The sequence below is a fragment of the Panthera leo genome, chromosome Y, assembly GCF_018350215.1.
Source record: "Panthera leo isolate Ple1 chromosome Y, P.leo_Ple1_pat1.1, whole genome shotgun sequence".
Taxonomy (NCBI): Eukaryota; Metazoa; Chordata; class Mammalia; order Carnivora; family Felidae; genus Panthera; species Panthera leo.
The window spans coordinates 1,031,914-1,051,597 of NC_056697.1; the positions used below are offsets into that span (position 1 = coordinate 1,031,914).

The window sequence follows — 19,684 nt, forward strand, 5'->3', positions numbered from 1 at the left end:
CATCCATCCAACCACCGACCCACCCACCTACCTATCCATCCACCCACGCATCCATCCACCTACCTACCTATCCATCCATCCATCCATCCATCCATCCATCCATCCATCCATCCATGCATCCACCTATCTATCTGTCCATCCATCCATCCATCCATCGATCCATCCACCCACCCCCCTACCCACCTTTTCATTCATCCAACCTTCACCCATCAATCTTTCCATCCATCCTTCCATCCATCTACCTACCTACCCATCCATCCATGCATCCATCCATCCACCATCCATCCACCCACCTAACCATCCATCCATCCATTGATCCATCCATCCATCCACTACCCATCCATCCATCCACCCACCCACCCACCTTTTCATTCATCCATCCTTCAGCCATCAATCTTTCCATCCATCCTTGCATCCATCTACCTACCTACCTACCCATCCATCCATGCATCCACCCACCTACTCATCCATCCATCCACCCACCCATCCATCCATCTATCCATCCACCCACCACCCTACCCACCTTTTCATTCATCCATCCTTCACCCATCAATCTTTCCATCCATCCTTCCATCCATCTACCCACATACCATCCATCCATCCACCTTTTCATTCATCTATGCTTCCATCCATCAATCTTTCCATCTACCCACCTACATACCCATCCATCCACCCAACACCCACCATCCATCTGTGCACCCATCCATCCCTTCCTTCCATCCTTCCATATCGTCTTTCATCCATCTACTCACTTACGTATCCATCCATTTTTCCTTTTTTCCTTCCATCCATCCATCCATCTGTCTGTCGATCCAAATCTCCTATCATCTGTCTACCTAGCTAGTTATCACATGTACTACCAATCTGTATTTATGTACCCACGTATTTGTCTAAACAAGTAAAAACAAACATGTACCCATGCTGTACACATATATAATCCACTCGCTCTGTTTCTCTGGTGAACCCTGACTGATACAGCTTCTTTGAGACCAGAGCCCAAGAAAACGTCACTCTCCTATGGGCACCTGGGTGGGTCAGTCGCTTAAGAGTCTGACTTCAGCTCAGTCACGATCTCACGATCTCTTGGTCCGTGGGTTCGAGCCCCGCATCAGACTCTGTGCTGACAGCTCAGAGTCTGGAGCCTGCTTCTGATTGTGTGTCCCCCTCTGTCTCTGTCCCTCTCCTGCTCTCACTCTCTCTCTTCCTCAAAATAAACATTATAAAAAAAAATGAAAAAAAAAAAAAAAAAAAAGAGGATGCCTGGGTGGCTCACTCAGTTAAGCATCCGACTTTGGCTCAGGTCATGATCTCAGGGTTCATGAGTTCAAGCCCCGTGTCAGGCTCTGTGCTGACAGGTCAGAGCCTGGAGCCTGCTTCGGATTCTGTGTCTCCCTCTCTCTGCCCCTGCCTTGCTCTCACTCTGTCTCTCTGTGTCTCAAAAATAAATAAACATTAAAAAACACAAACAAGAGCCCGACTCTTGATTTCAGCTTAGGTCACGATCCCATGGGTCATGACATTGAACCCTGTGTTGGCTCTGTGGATACAGTGCGGAACCTGTTTGGGATTCTCTCGCTCCCTCTGTCTCTGTCCCTCCCCTGCTTCTGCTCTCTCTCTCTCTCTCTGTCAGATACAGATTTTTTTAAAAACCACTCTTCTGAAAGACACATACCCACACACACAGTTGTGTGTTTCCTTTCCCTCATCCTGTACTTCTTACCGTCGCTGAAAAGCCACGTTCTGAGGGCACAAGGATAGATGGTCGGGCCTTCCCTGCCCTGGTCCAGAAGCCACCTTCACTGGATGACTTCCTTCCAGCTGCAAAGATTCTCATCAGGACACTTCGCATGTCCCCTTACCTGTGTCTGTCTTCTCCAGTAATCCCAGGGCCACGCAGACATCCAGGAGCCGTCCAGTTCCACACACAGAGGCGTTAAGTTTGCGTGCAACATCCACCGCCTTCAGGGGGCCTTCCTCTTTCAGGACATCAAACACCTTCAGTTTGCAAGCCGTGAACAGAGCCTGTCCGTTAAAAACAACAACAGCGAGACTTACGATGTGACTTGTGCAGTGCCCTTCGCTCCCACAGACCCAAAAGTGGGAGGCCACAGCTATCAAAACTGTTTAACTTGTGCATGGAAGCTTCTTCTCCAGAGAACAGTGCATGCAGGCTCCAGCTGGTACCGGGCTCGCACAAGACAAAAGCACATCAGTGAATATCAAGGAGAAAAACTGTCCCATGGGAGAAAATCCAACGTGTTCGTATGTGGGGCTGAACTGTGTTCCCCCCAAGATCGATCTGTTGAAGCCCGACGTCCCAGGACCTCAGGACGTGGCTGGATTTGGAGACAAACATGCCTGTCCTCAGGAGCAGAGGGTCTATGCAGCTCAGGACCCATGCTCACGTGGGTAACGCAAAAACCTTCTTCGCGTGTGGGGCGTGTCAGCTCTTCCAAAGGCCTCAGAACTCAGAACACTGCCGTTCTTCGTCTCCATCAGGCGTGTGGGGCCTTGTGTTGACAGACAGGGGTCTCACCCCCCGTCACCTGTACCCCCACCCGGCCACGCAGAAACCTTCTTCGACAAGTGACGCCATTGCATGAAGGGCCCGACGATGCTGGCTTGTTTCTAGAACCCTCACGATGCACTGGCAACGTGACATGTGCTCCCTGAGTCCCTACAGCCCCGTGGCTGGGTCAGCTGACCGCCGGGAGACCTTTCTGTGAGAGCAGTCGAACAGGTATGCAGAAGGAAACACGGGTAGGTGGGTAGACGGACAAAGGGGTAGATGTTAGATCAGGCAGATAGGTGAGAGGTAGGCAGACACATAAATAGTTGGCAGACAGTCTGAAGACAGCTACACAGGTGGACAGGTAATCGGTGAGGGACGCTGGGAGGCTACGTGTGGAGGTAGGTGGCTGGGTGGACAGACCCCAGAAGGACACAGGTAGGTGCCGGGCCGGCGGCACAGCTGCACCACGTGGGGACACCGTGCGCATGGTTATTCCCGGGGGACTTAGGTTATTTTGGGCACAGCACAGCAGAACCACCTCTCCCTCCTGACCCCAGAACTTCTCTCCTGGCGAGGCGGTCACAGGGGCGTGGCCGGGGCTGGAGCGGGGAGGGGCGGTCGCCAGTCCCACACCCACATCCCCACCTCTCCTCCAGCCGCCCGACGTGGAGCCCCGCCCAGCCCATGCAGGGCTGTCCTCGGAGGCCGCTGGAAGGGTCGGCCACGTGGGGCAGCGAGGGGGTGCGGAGACGAAGGGCACAGCAGGGCGGGTGTGCGCGGGGGGCCCACGGGAGCGCAGGGACGGCCGTGGCCAGCCCCGTCCTCGCAGATACGGTGCAGGATGGCCGGGCAGGCTTCTGCCCCCTGCGCTGGCCCGGCGGGCACGGGCAGCCGGCTGTTTTTCGGGCGGCGTGTGACCGCGCACGCAGGAAGGAAACGGAGGCCGCGGCTACGCACCCAGCCGGCCCGCGGGTTCCCACCCCGCCTGGGACACTCTCCGGATGGGCCAGCTGCCTCGGATCCCAAGGCCACAGCGGGAGGAACCCACAGATCCCTCCGGGCAGGGGGTGACCTCCCACCCGGCCGGGGGGTGGCCCAGCACCTGGGCGCGTCTCCCGGGCTGGGGGAGGTCGGTCAGGGGTGCACCGCCGGCCCCAGGTGGGGCCCTGTGAAGCTCACCTTCCAACACCCCAGACACCGCGTCCCAGAGGGACACAGGCCTCCGCCCTCACAGCCCCGAGCACAAGGCCCACATTCCAGGCAGGACGAGCAGACCGGCAGGTCAGGTCACAGGCTCTCGGACCCAGAAGTCACCAGCTCTGTGTCAAGCCATTGACTGAAGGCAGAAAACCAGCTGGGGACACTGCAATGGGCTGAATAGGGGCCCCAACAGATATGCTGAAGTCTGAACCCTAGAACCTGGGAAGGGGACCTAATTTGGATACAAGGTCTCTGCAAACGTGAGTAAGTGAAGGATGTGGGATGAGCCCATCCTGGATCAGGGTGGCCCTAGGAAAACGGCAGGTGTCCTGGAAAGAGACAGAGGAGGACACACAGACACACAGGAGCCACGGGAAGGCGGAGGCGGAGACGGGAAGGACGTGACCAGCGGTCCAGGGACATCAGTAGCCCAGAAGCTGCAAGTCAGGAAGGACCGTCCCCTGGAGCCTCTGGAGGCAGCACAGCCCCGCCTGGATCTCAGTAGCCCTGCCTAGACCTCAGGGGTCCCACCCAACGGGGTCTCAGTGCTCTTGCCCTGCCTGGATCTCAGCAGCCCTGCCCTGCCTGGATCTCAGAGCCGTTGCCCTTCCTGGGTTTCAGCGGACCTGCCCTGCCTGGATCTCAGTGGCCCTGCCCCTCCTGGATCTCAGTGGCCCTGCCCTGCCTGGATCTTAGGGGCCCTGCTTCTCCTGGATCTCAGTAGCCCTGCCCTGCCTGGGTCTTAGTGGCCCTCCCCTGCCTGGATCTCAGTGGCCCTCCCCTGCCTGGATCTCAGTGGCCTTGCCCGGCCTGGATCTCAGTGGTCCTGCCCTTCCTGGATCTCAGTGGCCCTGCCCCTGCTGGGCCTCAGTGGCCCTGCCCCTCGTGGATCTCAGTGGCCCTGCCCCTGCTGGATCTCAGTGGCCCTGCCCCTCGTGGATCTCAGCGGCCCTGCCCCTCCTGGATCTCAGCGGCCCTGCCCCTGCTGGGCCTCAGTGGTCCTGCCCTGCCTGGATCTCAGTGGTCCTGCCCTCCTGGATCTCCATAGCCCTGCCGCTCCTGGGTCTCAGTGGTCCTGCCCTGCCTGGATCTCAGTGGCCCTGCCCCTCCTGGATCTCAGTGGTCCTGCCCTCCTGGATCTCAGTGGCCCTGCCCCTCCTGGATCTCAGTGGTCCTGCCCTCCTGGATCTCAGTGGCCCTGCCCCTCGTGGATCTCAGTGGCCCTGCCCCTTCTGGATCTCAGTGGCCCTGCCCCTCCTGGATCTCAGTGGTCCTGCCCTCCTGGATCTCCATAGCCCTGCCGCTCCTGGGTCTCAGTGGTCCTGCCCTGCCTGGATCTCAGTGGCCCTGCCCCTCCTGGATCTCAGTGGTCCTGCCCTCCTGGATCTCAGTGGCCCTGCCCCTCCTGGATCTCAGTGGTCCTGCCCTCCTGGATCTCAGTGGCCCTGCCCCTCGTGGATCTCAGTGGCCCTGCCCCTTCTGGATCTCAGTGGCCCTGCCCCTCCTGGATCTCAGTGGTCCTGCCCTGCCTGGGTCTCAGTGGCCCTGCCCCTCGTGGATCTCAGTGGCCCTGCCCCTCCTGGGTCTCAGTGGCCCTGCCCCTCGTGGATCTCAGTGGCCCTGCCCTGCCTGGATCTCAACGGCCCTGCCCCTCCTGGATTTCAGTGTCCTGTCCCACCTGCATCTCAGTGGCCCTTCCCTGCCTGGATCTCAGTAGCCCCACCCTGCCTGGATCTCAGCGGCCCTGCCCCTCCTGGATCTCAGACTGTGGTCTCCAGAGCTGGGAGAGGACACACCCTGGGTTTTAAGCAGTCAGGGTGGCGTCCTTCAGCACTGCCTGCCCAGGACACTCAGACCAGTACCTTGGATGCTTTAAAGCCGTCTATGAGGTCTAGAAGGTCGGACGGGAAGGGGGGCGGGTTCTCCACCAGCCCATTCGTGTCTGGGCCCTGGGGGCCAGCAGGAGCCTGTCCGGTGTGACCGTGCACCCCTGCCCTGCTGGGGCCGCAGCCCTCGTCCCCCTGAGCAGCCTCGCTCGCGATCTCGAAGGTGTCCACGGCGGGGATGGAGTCGTGCTTGACCCGCTGCGCGTCCTCGCGGTGGGGCGGGCAGTACAGCTCCACCAGCTTCTTGCAGAAGTGGTTCAGCGGGAAGCCCACGACATTGAGGAAGTCCCCACGGACGTACTCCACCAGCATGCCGCCCAGGGCCTGGATCCCGTAGCCGCCGGCCTTGTCCCTGCGAGGGGCGGAAGGAGGCAGACCGGGGCGGGAGGGGGACACGGAGAAGTCAGAATGCGAGGGCTGCGCGGTAGTCCCGGTGGGGGGAGCGCAGGGAGTACCCCGACCCCGGCCGTGCTCTTGTCCACATCTGCACCGCTGGCCCAGGAGCCTCTGTGGACCCCTCCTTAGGGACAGAGGACGGGCCTTCAAAGACCCTTTCCTGGACCCCGACTTGGCACGTCGTGGTTTCCATCCGACCCTCCCTCCTCTGCCTCCCGGACCCCAGGCTCCCAAAAGGACACAAGGTTTTGGTTCTGGGCGCCCCCAGCGATGAGACCGCCCCCCCCCCCACCTGCATGCATGCACCTGTCCCTGGCCCGGCCCCGTTCCGGGGTGTCGGGGAAGCAGGCGTGTTAACCTGTGTGGCCTCCCAGTCCCGTGGCAGCAGCACAGGGCGAAGGGCCTGACTGTTTCTCCCACTGTCAGTTGTTTCCTCATCCACTGCCCTGGAACCGGGCAGGTCGCCTCGTCAGCCAGCCCTGCTCGCACTCCTGGGCCCAGCCCCCACGGTACATCAGGACGGCAAGCACACCACCGTGGACTGGATGTCTGTGTCCCCCCAGAATTCGTAGGGTGAGCTCTAACCCCCAAGGGGACGCTGTGACGAGCTGGGGCCTCCGGGAGGGGGTCCGGTCGGAGGCTGCAGCCGCCGTGCCGGGATCAGCGTCCCGTGAGACCCCGTGTGCACTCACATGGGCTCCCCGCTGTCGATGTACTCCCACAGAAGGTCCTCGGACAGCTCCGAGAACTTCACCGTGGTCTCCTCGTGGAACTCGCACACGTCCGTGTCCAGCTGGCCGTCTGCAACACAGAAGGGCGGGGCAGGTCAGGGCACGGGGCGGGCACACGGCCGGGCGCCTGCGGGAAATCCGCCCCGGGCCTGGGGATAGACAACTCGGGCAGGAACAGCTAGTGGAGAGGCGGGAACGGTGAACAGCGGGGAAAAGAAAGCTACAAGATCAGGGAAGGAGACCCAGGCCGGTGGGGGGCTCAGGTGTCCCCGTAGGGAACTGAACTTCGGGGTGGCCTCCGTGCCTCGGTAGGAGGTGAGAAACGCGCCAGGCACAGCCCAGCGGGCACCTTCTGCCAAGCGGGTCCTCAGCATTTTGGTGCTTAAAACAGATTTGTTCTGATGTTTATTTATTCGCGAGAGAGACACAGAGCACGAGCAGGGGGAGGGGCAGAGAGAGGGAGACATAGAATCCGAAGCGGGATCCAGGCCCTGAGCTGTCGGCACAGAGCCCGACGCGGGGCTCGAACTCACGGACAGCGAGATCATGACCTGAGCCGGAGTCGGACGCTGAACCGACTGAGCCCCCCCAGGCGCCCCCGTGTTCCTAGGATTTCAGGTTGCACAGCCAAGGCCCTCCCCCTTCTGGACTAAAGGTGGCACCTGTGTGGCTCGTGCTGGTCGGGGCACCCCGCCTCTCACAGGTGCTCAGCGAGAAGCGAACCGAGGCCTGAAGCAGCCCCGACTTTGGCAGGCAGGAGGGAGGGCAGGGCCCTCACGGCGGGACATAGAGGGCCCGGGGGCGGCAGGACGCCCGGCTCCTCCCGCGGTGGCGCGGGGCCTGGGGAGGCGGCAGGTACCTTCGCTGCAGCAGTGGATGATGGCGACGCCCGTGAACACGCTGTGCTCCTTCCCGTTCAACCTGCAACGGACGACCCACATGCAGTGTGCCCACGGGGAGCCTGTGGGACAGCATGTTCCCTGCCACCCGCTCTTCGGAGGGTCTGTGCGCGTCCCTGCGGCACGGGGATGCCAGCCCACGGACAAGGCAGGGCCCAGGCGCGGAGACACGCTCACATGCGTGGTGGGCGGTGCTCGGCACGGAGGGACACTGCCTGCCGGCCCGCTGTGCGCCTGCGCGCCTGCCCGCCTTCCTGTCTGCGCGCCTCCCGGCCTGCGCGCCTGCGCACCTGCCCGCCTCCCCGCCTGTGCGCCTGCGCACCTGCCCGCCCGCACGCCTGTCCACGTGCCTCGACTATCAACCAGCCCGCCTGCTCGCCTTCCAGTCTGTGCGCCTCCCTGCCTGTGCCCCTGCCCACCTGCGCACCTGCGCGGACTATCAACCTTACCGCCTGTCCCCCTGCGCGCCTGTCCGCCTACCCGTCTGCCCCGAGACCCTGTCCCCCTAGGGGGCGTGAGCACCGCATTAAGTGCGAGGCTGCGTCCTCTGATCTCACCCAAAAGAGTGGCCGGGAAGGCCCAGCACGGACCCCACCCAGGGCGCGACCCAGGTACCTGGCTGGGACGTAACCCTGCCCCAGGCGCCCACCCTGGGCCCTAACCCTGCCCTGGGACCCACAACAGAGGAGCTGACCCCACCTCAGACCTTGACCCCGCCCAAGGTCCTGACCCCGCCCAAGGTCCTGACCCCGCCCCAGGCTGTATCTGAGGCAAGGCTGCTTCCGAGGAGGACAGTCCGGGACCCACCTGGAGAGCATCCTGTACGCGTCTTGCTTGTCCGCTGGCTTCTCCAGAATCAGCCCCCCGATCGTCTGCAAGAGAACCAGGGCGGGGGGCGCTCACTGTCCCCAAGCCGGATCTGTGGAAGCCGCGATGTCCACACCTTGACTTCAGTCACCGAGGGCACACCAACCAAACTGGAGGCCAGAAAAGGGCCCCGAGGGGGACTCACCACGATGGTGTCGGCTCCGATGACGACGTCGGGGGCCCGGAGGTCTTTCTGGAAGAAATGCAAACTCAGCTTCGGAAATCACACCCGTGTGTCTTATGCAAATGCGCTGGCGGTGAGACGGGTGGTACTTCGGAAAGGAAGATGTGGGTGTCCTCGGTGTCCCCAGCAAGGACTCGAGGGTGACCCCGGGAGGCCTGCCCTGCAGGGCTCAGGACGTGTGGGGGGCTGTAGCCTGGAGGTGCTCTGTGGTCACATGATGGGGACAGCACCTGCCGGCTCCCTCCCTGACACCTGAGGGACAGCACTGCAAACCTCAGTGTCCAGTCCCATGGGCTCCGCCTCCCTCAGGGCAGGGGACCCTTGCAGGAGAGGTGGGTGAGGGCCCCAAGTCCTCCCCAAGCTATGCTGAATTAAAGACAAAGCTGGTTTGGGGGCACCTGGATGGCTCAGTCACTTAAGCATCTGACTTCAGCTGAGGTCACGATCTCACAGTACGTGAGTTCAAGCCCCGCGTCAGGCTCTGTGCTGACAGCTCAGAGCCTGGAGCCTCGTTCGGATCCTCTGTCTCCCTCTCTCTCTGTCCCTTACCGCTCGTGCTCTTTCTCAAAAATAAATAAACATTAAAAAAAATAAAATATAAAAAAAAAGGACAAAACTGGTTTTTCGAACTGCTCAATGTGATTTGAGAAAAAAGTTCTCCAGACAATAAAATAAGTCCAGGTGGAAAATTCAGGCTTGGGGCTGAACGCACACATCTGAAGTCTGTATAGAACGTTGAACTTAGGTTAAAGTTAACATATTAACCTTTCCACTGCTGAAAATCAATCGGTCAATACTCCTTTATTTATACCAATGGTTGTTATACGGCACTGGGCACAAAGCACTCCCTATAGGACATTAGTTGCAATAGTATATTATTTTAATACCAAGCAATGGATAATCTACATTAGTTCTGTATCATAAGTGATACTGTTGCAAAATAGGAGTTAATGATGCTATTGTTTTAATTACAACAGTATCTGCATATAACGTAGAATCTACGCTCCATAGACAAGCTCTGTTAAATAGTGTGTCATAAATGCTGTTACGTTCATTAAAATAGCATATTACATAGTAATACACAGAAACAGACAAAGTGTGTTCATTCTTTGTTGGAAATGATATCACCACACTAATTGTGATTCTGGGCTACATGCTAGCATATGGTAATAAGCAACCTGTATTGATTCTTTACCGTCAATGACGCTCCTCTGTTAACGACAATTACGGAGGCTCATATCAAGGACACGGCCACAGTGATTGTAACAGCATGCGACACAGTAACCCTGAGCCACGGGTAGGCTGTTGGGGTTGCATACGGTAGACGGCACCGATCCGTGACATGTACGTTTAAAGCCGGAAAGTCCCGTCCTCCCAAGAGAACAGGGAAGAAAGCAGTAGCAGGGCCCCCTTGCCTGGTGCATCCTGGAGGCCACCTCCAAGGCCTTCTGCTTCGCTGTTTCGATGGCGTAAGCATAAGGGGTGGCGAAGGCGGCTTTATCGAGCTTCTCTTTGAACCTGGACGGAACCACCTCGAACCTGAGACCCTGGAACAGGAGGAAGAGGGGGTCTGGAGGGTTTGCGGGAAGAGGGAAGGCCTCTGAGCAGAATGAGCTGGTTTCCCAGGAAACGGCCTCCCCCCACGTGCCCTGTGTCTCCCTCACACCTCGTCCCTGACCGCTGATGAGCTCAGCCAAGGCCCGGAGCGGAGGCTGGCGGGGGCCCCGGCGGACCGGCCTGAAGGCACAGGTACCCGCGGCGACCACACAGAACCCAGCAGGATAGTTGGGTGGGGTCTCCGGCTCTGAGGGGTCAAAGGGCTCCCAGAGTGTCACGGAGGCCAGGACATCACGCCCACGGGTGCACTAACAGCTGAAAACATACCGCCCGCGCACAGGGCCACAAAGGGCGGACCTGTGAGGGAAGATGGCTGCTTTACCGTTGTCCCCAAACCCGTGTGCATGGGCAAGGCAGGCCCCAGTGGGGAGCCACTTGCGTAGAGAGTGACCCCCCCCAGAGTCGTGTGGGGACAGGAATGTGGGCCTGGAACACAGAGGGTGTTTCCAACCCCACAGGCACCTTCCTGCACAGCTCCAGAGTGGCTCTCCTCATCCTGACCCTAACTCTCTAAAGGCCCCCCTGCAGCTGACCTCCTACACCCCCATGTCCCCTGGACTGCCCTGTGAGCCTTCCTTTGGTCTGTACCCCCCACAACCCTCCTCGGGAGGTACAGTGAGCACCCCTCACTCTGTACCTTCCCCGACCCAGGCCTCTGCCTGCCTCTGGGCTGTGTACCTGCCCCTATCTCCGTACCCCCTTGGCCAGCACGCCACTAGGCCACTAGACCTGGCCTGAAGACTCTGGTCCCAGATCACACAGACCCCCACTATCCTGAGTCACTAGGACCCTGAGTCATTACGCCGTGGCCCAAAGACCTCCAGTCTGCAGACCCCAGCTCCCAGCCCAGAGTCACTGGTCACTGCACCCCGGGCACCAGGGCCTCTGTCACTAGGGCTCCAGGGTCACCAGGCCCCTCACTACCTGGCCCTTGGTCACCAGGCCCTGGTCACCAGACACCCCCGGGGTCACCAAACCACACCCTCAGGTCACCAGGTCCCTGGTCACCAGACCACCTGGCGCCCTGGGTCACCAGACTCCCGGGAAAACCAGGTCCCCAGTGCCAGGCCCCTCCCTACCATGACCACCCCCATCCCAGACCCTGAGGTCACTAGGTCCCTGGTCACACAGGCCCCCAGGACCAGAACCAGAAGCCCCGGTCACCAGACCCCCCCTCCCCAGCCCCGGCACCCCAGGTCACCAGAACCCCGGCCCCAGGCCCCTATCAGGCCCCCCCAATACCCAGCCCCCATTGCCAGGCCCCGTTACCAGGACCCCAGGCACCAGGCCTCCAGGTCTCTAGACCTCCGGCCGCAGGCCCACCTGCCCCAGGTCCCCCGGCCGCATGCCCTAGGTCACTAGGTCCCCGGCCCCAGGCCCCCGCTCCAGGCCCCCCCGCCCCAGGAGACCCGGTCACCTGCCCGGCGCAGACCCCAGCCACAGGCCCGGCGCGGCCGCTCACCGCTTGGCTGAGGATCTCCCGGCGGCGCGGGGAGGCGCTGGCCAACACCACGCGCTTGTGCAGCAGCTTCCCGATCACCGGGCTCAGAACCATGGCACCGCGACCCCCGCCACCCCCGCGCACGGCCCCAGACCGCGAGCACAGATCCGGATCCGGATGCCCGAGCCGCACGCTCCGGGACTAATGGAACCCCGCCCCCCAAGGCCCCGCCCAGTCCCGCCGGATCCCCGCCCCTTCACCCAGATCCCGCCCTATCCGCCCAGGCCCTCCGGAGCCCCGCCCCGCCCCCCAGATCCCGCCCCATCCGCCTAGGCCCGCCGGAGCCGCCCCCCCCAGATCCCGCCCCATCCGCCCAGGCCCGCCGGAGCCACGCCCCTCCACCCAGATCCCGCCCCGTCCGCCCAGGCCCGCCGGAGCCACGCCCCTCCACCCAGATCCCGCCCCGTCCGCCCAGGCCCGCCGGAGCCCGTCTTTCCACCCAGATCCCGCCCCATCCGCCCAGACCCGCCGGAGCCCCGCCCCGCCCCCCAGATCCCGCCCCATCCGCCCAGACCAGCCGGAGCCCCGCCCCACCCCCAGATCCCTCCCCTTCCGCCCAGGCATGCCGGAGCCCCGCCCCTCCCTGCCAAGTCCAGTCCCCTGGCGGCGTGTGCCCTGCGCGCCAACACACGCAAGCAGGTGCGCCCGCGGGGATGTGGTGGCGGGCGGGCTCCGGGAGCGCGAAGTCGTGGGGCCCCTGTGGAGCCGGGCATTTGGGGGCCGGGGAGGAGGAGATGGGAGTCCCTGGGAGGTGATGGAGGGGCGCGGAGATGGGGGGGGGGGTCTCCCTCGAACGCCCCTGGGGCGCGGAAACGGGGGCTTCCTGGGAAGTGGCAGAGGGGCGCGGAGTCGGGGTCCCGGGAGGCGGTGGAGGGGCAGGGATAGGGGTTCTCCTGGAGGGGAGCAGAATAGCCCTCGGTTAAGAACCACTGCCGCATACAGATACACAGGTAAGCAGGTAGGTAGGTAGGCAGGCAGGCAGACAGACAGACAGACAAGGTCTCTCCTGCGGTGAGGCTTCCCAACCGCAGCAGTACTGACTTCTGGGGTTGGGTGATTCGTTGCACGATCCTCAGAAGCATCCCCAGTTTCCGCCACTAGATGGCGGGACCTTCCTCCCGAGTTGTGACAACCCAAATTCTCTCCTGAACGTGGCCGGGGTTTCCCCGGGCACCGAATAGCCCCTTGGTTGAGAATCCTGACCACGGCGAAGATCGATAGATGACCGATCGATAGGCAGATAGAGTCCCTCTTGTGAGGTCCGGGGTTCTCCGCCTCAGCACTACTGACACGTGGGGCTGGATGACCCTGTGGGGTGGGGCGTTCTGTGCGCGGTAGGGTGTGGAGCAGCGTGTCTGGTCTCCACCCCGCACACGCCAGGAGCGCCCCCCTCACTGTCGTGACCTTCAGAAGTGTCCCCAGACGAATATGCCCAGGTGCATCCAAGCCAATACCCCCTGTCGCGTCCTCCCTGACCCCCTGTGCCTGTCCATCCCAGGCCCACCCCGGACCCTCCCACGGAGCCTCTCTTGGTTACGGTCACCAGAGGGCTGGCCCCCACCAGCCAGACCCTCGATGGCCATTCTGATTGCCTGCTAGCCTCGCCCGGGACAGCCGACCCCAAACATCCCAAGCACTTTTTAAAATTTTTTTAATGTTGATTTATTTTTAGGAGAGAGAGAGAGAGCACAGGGGAGGGGCAGAGAGAGAGAGGGAGACAGAATCCCAAGCAGGCTCCGTGCCGTCAGCATAGAGCCCGACGTGGGGCTTGAACCCACGAGCCGTGAGATCATGACCTGAGCCAAAGCCGGGAGTTGGATGCTTAACCGACTGAACCGCCCAGGCACCCGGTCACGTTCTTTGGAAGTCAGCTCCTGATAGGTTCACCTTTCTGTTCCGCTCAACACGCCGTCATTTCTACGCAAAGGCACCTGTGGACGGAAGTGTGCGCTGCTGGGTGGGCCCGGCCACGCGTGACGTCAGGGGGTGGGCCGTGGGCTGTGGGCAGCAGTGGGCAGGCCCGGCTGGGCTCCAGCGAGTGCGGGATCGGGCTCCGGGGGCAGGTTCACTACCAGACTCAGGGTCTCCCACTCACCAGCGCTGGGACCCGGGGCCAGTCCCTCCACGTCTCTGGGCCTCAGTGTCCTCCTCTGCAAAATGGGCGCGGCACCTACCTTGTTGTAGTCAGATGAGGGACTCATGCAGGGGACAGACGGGGGATGCCCTGGTGTGGGGTTTATCCTATGACCGTTCCTGGCTGTTTGGGCCTTATCTGTGAGCCCCAGAAACTAGGGTGCTCATTACACGGCCTACCGTCATCAGGGGCCCCTCTCCCTGTGTCTTCACTGGTGTTTACGCCCACACTGGCGGTATGGTCAGGGCACTAAACAGTCCCACCTTTAGTGAGGACGCCTGTGTGGCTCAGTCGGTTAAGCATCTGACCCTTGATCTCAGCTCAGGTCATGAGCTCGCGGCTGTGGGTTCGAGCCCTGTGTTGGGCTCTGGGCTGACAGCATGGAACCTGCTTCGGATTCTCTCTCTCTGTCTCTCTCTCTCTCTCTCCCTCTCCCTCTCCCTCTCCCTCTCCCTCTCCTTCTCCCTCTCCCTCTCCTCCGCTCACTCTCTGTCTCTCTCAAAAATAAATAAACTTAAAAAAAAAAAACGAAAAAATGAATCTCACTGGCTTTACGGAATCACACAGATTTCCAAAGACAGCTCAGACATGAAAAGAAAAAAAACAATAATAATAAAATAAAAGCCGAGGTCAAACGTTCAAGCTTTCCAGCGAACAGCCAGTCTGAACCTTTCTTGGGGCTTGAGGTCAAAATCTGCCACGACTCACGTGATGGGCACGGGGTGGTCACCCTGTCCATGGAACGAGGAGGGAAGAGCAGTGATAGTCCCCCGCGCGTGAGCCCCCCAAGAACACCGTGGTGAGAAAGTCAGCACTGCAGCCCCCCACGTGCCCCGTGACCCCACTGATGTGGCAATAGCAGAAAAACAAGTCCACGGAGCCAGAAAGCGTATCCAGCTGGCCGTAGGGATGGACGGGGAACAAAGGGCATCGGGCATCTGGGGCCGTGCAAACGTCCTGTGGCTGTGCTGCCGTGTTTGGGGAGACCTTTAGCGCATGCGTACTAAACACCGGGCTAATTCCATGGCCTCAATGATGCCTTGATACATGCTTAAACACAGTGCAGGTGGTACATGTTATGTTGCCTGTTTCATTTTATCGCAATTTAAGAAATGGGAAGGAAAAGAAAAACAAAAAGAGAGCCGGGTCGGAACGTTGGTCTCTTCCATAGCATGCAATTCCAGCGGACATGGTTTCCAGGGTTCAGTGATACACTGGGCAGAAATCAAGGTCTTTGTGTGACATTTGCCAATACACCTCATTTTTTGTACAGATATTTTTAAATGTGCTCAAAGGAAAGAGAATTCTAGAATGGGGCCCCATATTCTGTTCACCCAGCTTCAACCATTGTGAGCGACCAGCATTTTCCCGTTTTTCTTCGAGGCCCCCAAATTTGTATGATGCCCACGTGCACACGTGTGCATTATATATGTATGTGTGTGCATGCACGCATGTATGTGTGTGTGCATGGGTGGGTGCCTGCACACGCGTGTACATGTTCGTGCATGCGTGTCTATGCGTACATGTGTGTGCATGTATGTGTGCGTACATGGGTGGGTGCCTTACACGTGTGTGCATGTGTGTGCGTGTGTCCATGTGAGTGCATTACGTGAGCATACATGGGTGGGTGTCTGCACGTGTGTGTACATGTGCGTGCATGTGTATGCCTGCACATGCGTGTGCGTGTATGTACGTGTGTGTGGGTGCATGTGCATGGGTGGGTGTCTGCACATGTGCGTGCATGTGTATGTATACATGTATGTGTGTACGTGTGCACATATGGGTACCGTGTGGGTAAGTGTGCGTGCGTGTGTGCACGTGGGTAACTGTATACGTGTGTGCATGCACGTGTGCGTGTGTGCATGTGGGTACGTGTGCATGAGTGCGTGCATGTACGTGTGCGTGTGTGCATGTGGATACCTGTGCGTGCCTGCATGTACACGTGTGGGTACATGTGTGGGTACGCCTGCGTGCATCTACGTGTGCGTATGTACGTGTGCGTGTGTGCATGTGGGTACATGTGCATGCGTGCGAGCATGTACATGTGCATGTGTGCATATGGGTACCTGTGCGTGCGTGCCTGTGGGTACGCGTGCGTGTATGTGTGCGTGTGTACATGTACGTGTGTGCATGTGGGTACGTGTGGGTGCGTGCGTGCATGTATGTGTGCGTGTGTGCATGTGGCTACGTGTGTGTGCGTGTGCGTGTGTGCATGTGGATACCTGTGCGTGCATGTACATGTGTGCATGTGGGTACACGTGCGTGCATCTACGTGTGCGTGTGTGCATGTGGGCACGCGCGTGTGCATGTGTGCATATGGGTACCTGTGCGTGCGTGCATGTGCGTGTGTGTATGTGTGCGTGTGTACATGTACGTGTGCTTGTGTGCATGTGGGTAGGTGTGCATGCGTGCGTGCATGTATGTGTGCGTGTGTGCATGTGGCTACGTGTGTGTGCGTGTGCGTGTGTGCATGTGGATACCTGTGCGTGCATGTACATGTGTGCATGTGGGTACACGTGCGTGCATCTACGTGTGCGTGTGTACGTGTGCGTGTGTGCATGTGGGCACGCGCGTGTGCGTGTGTGCATATGGGTACCTGTGCGTGCGTGCATGTGCGTGTGTGTATGTGTGCGTGTGTACATGTACGTGTGCTTGTGTGCATGTGGGTAGGTGTGCATGCGTGCGTGCATGTATGTGTGCGTGTGTGCATGTGGCTACGTGTGTGTGTGTGTGCGTGTGTGCATGTGGGTACTTGTGCATGAGTGCGTGCGTGTACATGTACCTCCTCTGGTATTTTACGTCCAACAGCAAACATTGTATCATCACACGCACGGATATTTGCACACACACCTCTTACACAAAAATATTTCTTTTAAAATCCCCATCTTCGGCGCCAAAAACCCTGACTTCATGCCACGCGCCCTCCGTGTCGTGCTGCCCGGATTCAGCCTCGGGCTCCCAAATAACCTGACTCCGCCATAGGAGGAAGATCCCGGGGTCCGGTCGGAGGGGAACGTGCGGTTCAGAGAGAGGGCGCATGTCTGGAAAGCAGGGGTCTCAGGGGCCAGAGAGAGAAATGTACTCACCTTCTGCACGGGGTGGGGGGGGGGGTGGGATTTGGGTCAGTGTCCAGGGTCTTACGTCTCAGCGCACCGGTGCCCCCCCCCCCCCCCCCCCGTGCTGCCATGACCTCAATGTTGGGGTCACAGCTTTACAGACATTTCTCATCCGCGCGTGTGCACAGGTGTGTGATATTTTTATTCGATACTTAACGGGAACAGGGTGCGCGTCTGGGGCGCACACGGACGCAGCACACGTGGTCCGAGGTGCGTTTGTTGCTTGAACCCCAGGAGTCACCGGAGGGCTACAGGGCCCGACATCCTGTGGACGAGGATATTATGTAGACGGGCGTTCTCCGCGTTCAAGGTGTGCAGCTGTCACAGGCCCCCGTGGTTTGAGGTTTTCACAGCTTTTCCGCATGAGACTCACCGAGGCCCACGCCCAGCACGTGGGTGGGGCGTCTCGCTGGCTCAGGATTTCCGACCCTGGATGCTGCTGCCTCGACGTTGCTTTCTAGCCTTCGGGTTTGGGACAGTCGGGAAGGGCGGGGGTCGTGGCTCCTTCTCTGGAGAATCCGGGTCTCTAACGCCCGCCTTCTTGGAGCCACCTTGGCCCCCTGCCCCCCACCCCCACCCCCAAGTGAACCTTTAGCCAGATAAGTCTCCGGGGGTCGCTCTGAAGGCTCCCTGTGGGGGCTCTGAGCCCCCTGCACACAGCTGGGCAGTGAGGCCCGATTGGCTCAGACACTGTCCCCCGGCAGGGACGTCCCAGCTGCAAGACGGTGGACGAGGACCGTGCCCGATGCCGGCCTGGGCTGGAGGGTGTCGACGGGACCCCAAGGCTGCCTCTCGGGTCCCAAGGACGAGGGTCACAGGCTCACCTGGGTCTCCACCTGCAGGTGCCTGTGCCCCCCAGCACCTCCCCAAGTTGGGAACGTGGGTTTGAGTCCAGGCCCACGCACAGGGGGCGGGGCCTGGAGGCTTTGGAGGCCGGAATGAGCGCCCACAGTTTACCAGCTAAGCTCCGGGGGCCACAGCCCCTCACAGGGAGCCAGGATTCTGATTCCACGTGGGATCCAGGCCTTCTGGGCCAGGCCTCCGGGATCACAGTGCTCTCACCTTGTCCGCGTGGGAGGCCTATTCCAGAATTAAAATCGGGGGCACAGTGTGCAGAAAGGCATTGGTGGCGGGAAATCTCTGCTGCTGTGGCATTGGGGACTGTCCGGGCGGCTCGGTGCGCAGCATTCGCACTGGGAATCGCCAGGGCCGACCCTGGGGGAGCCCAGAGCCCTGCGTGCCACGGGACTGGGGCCCAAAGAGCAGGTTCCCTGCAATTACCCACCCAGAGGACGAGGTTTAGATGGGCCTCCAATTTCAGAGTGACACCAATGGTGTGTGTCATGGGACAGTTGTCCCCTGGGGACTTAAAACCACAGGGATGGATCCCTCCTAGCTCTGGACACCCAAGTCTGAGGTCCAGGTGGGGCAGGACCGCTGAGATCCAGGCAGGCCAGGGCCACTGAAATCCAGGCAGGACACGGCTGCTGAGATCCAGGAGGGGCAGGGCCACTGAGATCCAGGAGGGTCAGGACCGCTGAGATCCAGGCAAGGCAGGACCACTGAGATCCAGGAGGGTCAGGACCGCTGAGATCCAGGCAGGGCAGGACCACTGACATCCAGGAGGGTCAGGACCGCTGAGATCCAGGCAAGGCAGGACCACTGAGATCCAGGCAGAGCAGGGCCGCTGAGATCGAGGCAGGGCAGGGCTGCTGAGATGCAGGCAAGGCAGGGCTGCAGAGATCCAGGCAGGGAAGGGCCACTGAGATCCAGGCAGGGCAGGGCCACTGAGATCCAGGAGGGGCAGGGCCACTGAGATCCAGGAGGGGCAGGGCCGCTGAGATCCAGGCAGGGCAGGGCCACTGAGATCCAGGAGGGGCAGGACCGCTGAGATCCAGGCAGGGCAGGACCACGGAGATCCAGGAGTGGCAGGACCGCTGAGATCCAGGAGGGGCAGGACCACTGAGATCCAGGGAGGGCAGGGCTGCTGAGACCCAGGCAGGGCAGGGACGCTGAGATCCAGGCAGGGTAGGGCCACTGAGATCCAGGAGAGGCAGGACCACGGAGATCCAGGCAGGGCAGGACCACTGAGATACAGGAGGGGCAGGACCACGGAGATCCAGGAGTGGCAGGACCGCTGAGATCCAGGAGGGGCAGGACCACTGAGATCCATGGAGGGCAGGGCCACTGAGATCCAGCAGGGCAGGACCACTGAGATCAGGCAGGGCAGGGCCCCTGAGATCCAGGCAGAGCAGGGCCGCTGAGGTTCAGGCAGGGAAGGGCCACTGAGATCCAGGGGGAGCAGGGCCACTGAGATCCAGGCAGGGCAGGGCCGCTGAGATCCAGGCGGGGCAGGGCCACTGAGATCCAGGCAGGGCACGGTCCCTGAGATCCAGGCAGGGCAGGACCACTGAGACCCAGGAGGGGCAGGACCCCTGAGATCCAGGCAGGGCAGGGCTGCTGAGACCCAGGCAGGGGAGGGCCGCTGACACCCAGGGGGGGCAGGGCCGCTGAGATCCAGGGGGGGCAGGGCCGCTGAGATCCAGGCAGGGCAGGGCCGCTGAGATCCAGGAGGGGCAGGGCCACTGAGATCCAGGAGGGACAGGACCACTGAGATCCAGGCAGGGCAGAGCTGCTGGGA

The 19,684-nt window shown here is 60.6% G+C and overlaps 1 protein-coding gene across 5 annotated transcripts in view; it reads right to left on the reverse strand.

Moving 5' to 3' along the window:
- Nucleotides 1-19,684, reverse strand: part of ASMTL (acetylserotonin O-methyltransferase like) — a 71,656-nt gene that overhangs the window by 11,872 nt on the left and 40,100 nt on the right. For 2 of the 5 annotated variants that reach the window (XM_042926536.1, XM_042926538.1), the window contains exons 1-8: nt 11,710-11,921; nt 10,091-10,222; nt 8,637-8,684; nt 8,432-8,496; nt 7,585-7,646; nt 6,687-6,795; nt 5,575-5,950; nt 1,860-2,022 (exon numbers count right to left, since the gene is read on the reverse strand). In XM_042926536.1, coding sequence (XP_042782470.1) covers nt 1,860-2,022; nt 5,575-5,950; nt 6,687-6,795; nt 7,585-7,646; nt 8,432-8,496; nt 8,637-8,684; nt 10,091-10,222; nt 11,710-11,847 — 1,093 coding nt within the window. In that variant the 5' untranslated portion in view covers nt 11,848-11,921. The other 3 variants (XM_042926537.1, XM_042926539.1, XM_042926540.1) reach the window with 3 other exon arrangements.